This window comes from Lycium barbarum, chromosome 12 (assembly GCF_019175385.1).
Source record: "Lycium barbarum isolate Lr01 chromosome 12, ASM1917538v2, whole genome shotgun sequence".
In the NCBI taxonomy this organism is placed as follows: Eukaryota; Viridiplantae; Streptophyta; class Magnoliopsida; order Solanales; family Solanaceae; genus Lycium; species Lycium barbarum.
Window position 1 is genome coordinate 105,439,147 of NC_083348.1, and position 6,391 is coordinate 105,445,537.

Genomic DNA, 6,391 nt, shown 5'->3' on the forward strand with positions numbered 1-6,391 from the left:
GTCTGGGGTTGGTGGGGACGGGCTGCGCAGGCGGAGGCGTTGGGCGGCGGGAAAATGGGCGGCGGGGCTGGGCGGAGGGGAGGGGGCGGCCTGTAGCTAGGGTTTGAGGGGAATGAGAGTTTAATTGGGAAGAGGAGAAAAAGTGGGTACGAAAACCCGTCTGGAATGTTTTTAAAGAAAAAACGACGGACAAAACCGACCCTGTCCGTCGGTTTTTCCCGTACATTTGACCCAAATTTAAAAAAATAAAAATAGGAAACCAACCCTGTCCATCGGTTTCCTAAAAAAAAATTGTTTATTATTTTTTTAAAAAACAAATGGAATTGCATATTATTTAAAATATTTCTAAAAATAAAACCGACGTCGTCCGGCGGTTTTATATTAATTATTATTATTATTATTTTAATAAAACCGACGTGGGACGTCAATTTTTTTTGGCGGATATATATTTTCAAAATTCTGCCAAAAAATCGTCGTTGTCCGTCGGTTTTCTAATTAAAAAAATTAGAAATGTAAAAAATCGACGCAGGGAGTCTGTTTGCCGTCGATTTTTGGCAGTTTTTTAGTGGTGAAATGGATCGAAATCGATGATTTATATCAAATATATGTATGAAATAATATGCAAGTATTGGATGAGCAAATAAAGCTAAAGAAGAACACACAAATCCGGACCAATATCAGAGAGAGAGGGAGAGATTTTATATATTTTGCTATTACAATCTTCTAGATCTGAAAAAGCTAACCCTTGAATGTAGGGAAATACCTCCTATTTATAATTTTGCCTTATGGGCCTTCTATACAACATAAAACCCTTTTGAATAAGAAAAACCCTAAAAGGATAAAGTTGGGTCGTACGGTCTGACACCCGTACGATTGGCAGTACAATGTACCAGAACGATCTTGATGCGTGGCAATTGTGTAACTGAACACCCGATCTAACGGCCACGATCAACCGGACTAACGGAGAAACCGGACCAAACAATTTCCTTCGCCTTCTTCTGATCAACCACTTCTAGTGCGATACCTCCGGTCCGAAAGAAAGTCTTCATGCTCGTGCTTGTTTCTTTCTTCCCTCGATTCCCGGTTTCACCGGGTTAGCATAAATCCAATTTTTACCGTATACATATACCAATCTAAAATAGTATAGTCAATAGTTTTTACTCAATCATTTATTATAGGTCATAACTTAAACAATAATGCACATTGCTTGCTATCTATCTGCAAAGTTACAAACGAAAAGAATTAGAAGAAAGGAAAAGCTAGGAGGAATTCCTACTGTTCAGCTATATTGACAAACCCCAGTCAATTTATTTTTTCAGTTACCAATTACTTATATCATGTCATAATTATTTCAAATAAACCAGATTATACACTCAAAAGAAAACTTATCAGGAGAATTTTTACACTACCAAATCATCTTAAAAACAAATAAATGAAAACAGCTACTTGACTCTAAGGAAAGGGGCTGCTCAGTGAGGAAGTAATCCTTCAAAATAAGTGAAATTAGTAATTTAAAAAATAAGACAAGCAAATTTTATACAATAAGTTAAAACACATTGATAGTCTAAACCTACACTATAGTGTGGAGTATATAAATTTCCGAAAAGAAATCTAATGTATAACTAAAAGCTAAGCTAGAAGTCAGTGTTTTGATCCTATCAAGCAAGGTTAGAGTATATCTTTGTTATGTGGAGTGCAAAATGATTCAGCATACACATTAATAAACAAAATCTCATTGGTATTTAAGCTTATCTTCAACCAAAAGCAGATCTTGAAAACCATGAAATCGGCTACAAGATCAAGAAGAAATGTGTTCTTATCCGTGGTACCATATATTACACAGATGTCAGGATAAGAGGCTTACGTACCCGTTTGGTCTGAAGAACTGCTTCGGTAATACATTTTGCGCGTTACAAAATTGTTTTTATGTCATGTTAAAAATAAGTAAATTCTACGTACTAACTATGTCACTAATTTCTTTTGTTACAGAGTACAACACTGAAGTTATGAAACCATTTTTCGGTTAAATTAAAGTAACTTAGGTATTTTACCTACTAGTAATTAAGTCACTAAACTTTAACTATAATATATAATAGCGACAAGGCCAATCCATCAAGATATATAACTTTGCTGTTATAGTGCGTAATACTTTGTTACTTTTAATACCATAATTTTTTTAGTAAGTATATTGTTACATTGAGCAAGTATAATTACTTTATAAATAAATATAATAAAAAGTACTAACTAATTTGTAACTATATTATTATAGCGATTAAAGTTCAAAAGGAAATGCTAATCTACATAAAGTTCTCTTTAAAAGCTCCTCTTAGGCAGGCTCCAGGTGTCCCTATCAGACTAATGAGGCAGTGTAGTAATGTTCAGAGTCTCTAGTTTCTATAATGCATGGACTTTGATAAAACTATACTACTTATACAACAGGTATCAATCAGCTATGTAACTACTTTAGTTGCAATCTATCCTGTCCAATTATTTCAATCCTAGCTCCACCAATTAGAATGATAATTGATAAGTCAACAATCTTATTAGTCATAGAGCCTGTTTGAATGAACTTATATTATGACTTACAAGTTAGAAGCCATAAGTTAAGAATTCTAGATTATGACTTTGAGCTTATTTTTATTATTTTAACTTAAAAATAAGTGATCAAAACACTTTTTTATTTTACCAAACACTAAAAAAGTGTTTCAAAGTTATTTTAGCTTAAAAACACCTAAATATGTGAAGAAGGATATGGGAGAAAACAAATTAAATAGAGAAAAATGATGCTAGTATTTAATAATCAATACACATCAATGTTTTCCATGTGTATTATTCAGTAATGTCATCAATCTGCTTTACACGCAATGTTTCTTTGACCAAAAAGTTACCAAGACGATTATATTTTGATCAAACTACAAGTCAAGTTAGGAGACTAACGCACATTCTTTTCGAGAAAAAAGTCGAGCAGTTTATAATTGACCTATTTATCCTAGGTAAGTACGTATTTGGTTCACAGCATACCCTTTTGGAAAAAGGAATGGTTCTAATCTGAAGTGTTCAGAACAATGGTTTGAAAATTGCAATGTGTGACAACTTTCCCAAGTCTGAAAACTTTCACAACAAATGTTGAAGATAGAAATGTTGGAAATGAGATGATATTGTATGTTGTCTATGACAACAACAACAACATACCCGGTATAAATCCACAAGTGGTGTCTCAGAAGGGTAAACACAGACCTTACCTTATACCTTTGTGAGGTAGAGAGGTGATTTTCGATAGATCCTCAATTTTTATGATGTGTAGTACAATACTATTAAACCTGTGATATTGGATTAATATAGCAATAGTATTAATTCATCTTCAAGTATGTAAATGAAGATATCCAATATCACAGGTTTAATAAAGCGTCGGGTGATTTCATCTCAAACTTTAAATTGAGGTCTATTCATAGTGCAAAAGGTTGATTCAAGTTTCAAACTTGATAGCTCAAGCAATGGTTAGTTTTCTTGCTCAATAAATTTAACTTTAAATGGAAAGTTAAACCTGCCTAGTTTTTCATAATTTTTGAATTCTTAACTTCAAAAACTTTATGTATTTAAAAGTAGAGTTTTTGAATCAATTAAAGTGTTTGGCACGATTCCATAAATAATAATAAGAGAGTACATAAAGTGTTCTTCAAAAGTTATGAGGTTTTCAATCGTGAATTGCTAGTGAAGTAGTAGTATGGTTATTTTCTTGCTTAACATAAAATATTGAAATAATCAACTCAAGTTAAACAAACTCCTGGTTTGTTATCATCAATTCCACACTTCTCAATTTGCAACAAACATTTTTTTTTTACATTTAGAAGTAGAGTTTCGAATAACAAGAGCATCATTTTTTCCGTAGATTTTATCTGCAAAAGCACAAATTTTAGGGTTTCATACCTATATAATTATAACATTACCTGATATTATAGCTTGGGATAGATAATTTTGCCTTAACGGCCCAAGCTAAGGGCAGCGTTAGCATCAAATCTCCATGCAAATCCCCCAAAGTCCATCTTCCACACATCACAAGGCATTGTCCTTGTCTGCTTCACCATATTCCATGTATACACAACTCTCACTACGCATGCAAAAGCTGGTAATAATAATAAAGGTACAGTTTTTTTCTCCTTCACTACTAACCTTACCACCATCTCCGGCAACTCTCCTCCGTCTTCTATCGGATCTATCATTCTCCGATATGCGGGATTCACCCACTTCACGCTATCTAGACCGTCCGTTATAAACCCCGGACACGTGTCACCTTCCAGACTCATCATCTTCTCCATATCCGTACTTCCTAAAGCTGATAAATCTACCAAAGTATTGGACACACCATCGACCATCACCCACGACTCCACAACCCTTGAAGATCGCATCTCCGCCGTCCGATCTGACAGATTCGGTGCACCGATTGATGAAGTATTGCTATTATTATCTTGCACCAAAAAATTGATGGGTCTTGGATAAGATCTATTATCTGGCGAGCTTTTAACTCCTCCACTACTTTCTGGTAGTAGCTGTAGCGTTACAACAGTTTGATGGTCATCCAAAACCAAAGATCCATCACTTTTTTCTTTCTCTTCCTTTTTATTCTTGTACTCGCTATTTTTCTTAACTCTAACGTACTTTCTCTTTGTTCTTCGTTTGCCAACATCATCTACCTTGTGAGGATCCAGTGTAGAGCCCGATCCCGAAGAATTAGCTACGGGCTTGGGCGCAATAGGCCGGAACCTCAGCATCATCTTGTTGATTATCGTCGTATCTTTCGGGGCACCGGAGTATCCAGGGCCGGCCCAACAATTGCGAACATCCATTTGGGCCGAAGAGCTATCTTGTAGAGCAATTTTTAGACTGAAAAGATTAACTTTTGCCGGATCTTGAGACGATTATCATAGTTACAGGCAACAGTACGTAGGGTTAGGACGCACCACGTGTCTAGGGTTAACCTTAAACGGTGAAGAGCCGTGATTGGTGGGATGAGATCAGGTGGGTCCAATGATAAAGGAGCATATCCAGCGAAAATGGAAATAGTGTTGCTGTGATTGGTGTGCATTTGAGAGCTAATGGAAGGAAAACACGTATAGAGCACTGAGGAGAAAAGGGCGACACGTTTGTACTTTGATAGAAGCAAAGTGGGAAAGCTTTTCTAGGAGGTTCTATCGATTGGACGCGTGTCTATTTGTTTGAATTGTTTCAGTATCCCATATTCCCACTGTCCTAGCTTCATCGTGACAATCAACCTCCCTCTAGCTGACAGACACAGATATTTCTTCTTTTTTTTATCCCTGTATATTTTTTCCGCATACACGGTAATACTTTTGATATTTCAAATTCAAAAATATCAAATTACTCATTCCTTTCCAAAATAATTATCTTAATTTAATTTGACACAAAATTTAAGAAATATTTTTTTTTTTAAATGTGTGATCCAAAATAAATTTTAGATATTTATATGATTATAAATTATCTCATAAAGTTAAATTGTTGCTAAATATAAAAAAATGCTAATATTTTTTGAAATAGATCAAAAAGAAAAGGAAGACAATCTTTTTTAGACGGAGAGAGTACTATGTTACTTTTTTAGTCACAGCATTTAGACGTAATTTTAACTTGTTAGATTTTGTCTAAGGGTAGAATTAGAAAAAACTAACTAATTTATGTCTAGATTTTTTAAAATAACACTTATTATGAGATAAATTTTTTTTGTTAAAATAACACTTATTGTGGGACGGAGGGATTATTTCATAGAGCATAACAAATTTAAAATTCAAATACGATACAAAAGAAAAACTATAGTGATTAGAAAAGAATATTTTTCCTCTTTATTTTATCATATGATAGTGTTGATTGGACAAAACGTTTATTTAAAATATAAATGAAGATAGAAACATTTTTGGCACATCAAAAAAAATTCTTACGGTCTTTGACTGGACGAGCATGTTTTGAAAATAAAATGAGAAATTCTAAGTTAGATAATATTTAAATATAAAAAAGTAAAATTCTTTTTGGAAATTAAAGTAGAAAGGAAATAATGTATGGTGATGCATTTAGTGAGTGCACACAAGTAAAGGGAAATTATAAAATACAAAATGCTAAGTAATTATATTGTATTGGTAAATAATAATAATAATAATAATAATAATAATAATAGGCTTAATGCATATACAACCCCCTGAACTTGTTCATTTTTTTCATTTTGGCACTTCAACTAGGTGTTGTTCCTATTGAACCCCTGAACTCATCCTCAAGTGTGTCTATCAAACACAATCTGCCTTACATAGTATTCTATCTTCAATGTAACAGCATGCTAATATATACTCTAATTTAATTATGCTATTTTTTAACTCAGATTTACAGTAAT

At 33.7% G+C, this 6,391-nt stretch overlaps 1 protein-coding gene across 2 annotated transcripts; it reads right to left on the reverse strand.

The window, feature by feature from the left end:
- Window positions 1-677: 677 nt before the first annotated feature.
- Window positions 678-5,250, reverse strand: LOC132621510 (uncharacterized). Of its 2 annotated transcripts, none has more exons than XM_060335810.1 (2): window positions 3,948-5,250; window positions 678-1,133 (listed from the first exon to the last, which is right to left on the reverse strand). In XM_060335810.1, the coding sequence occupies exon 1, from the start codon at window positions 4,842-4,844 to the stop codon at window positions 3,981-3,983; it is 864 nt and encodes a 287-aa protein (XP_060191793.1). In that variant the 5' UTR covers window positions 4,845-5,250; the 3' UTR covers window positions 678-1,133; window positions 3,948-3,980. The 2 variants fall into 2 exon arrangements, with proteins under 2 accessions (XP_060191793.1, XP_060191792.1); XM_060335809.1 differs by having other exon boundaries at window positions 678-1,218; window positions 3,948-5,247.
- Window positions 5,251-6,391: the final 1,141 nt, after the last annotated feature.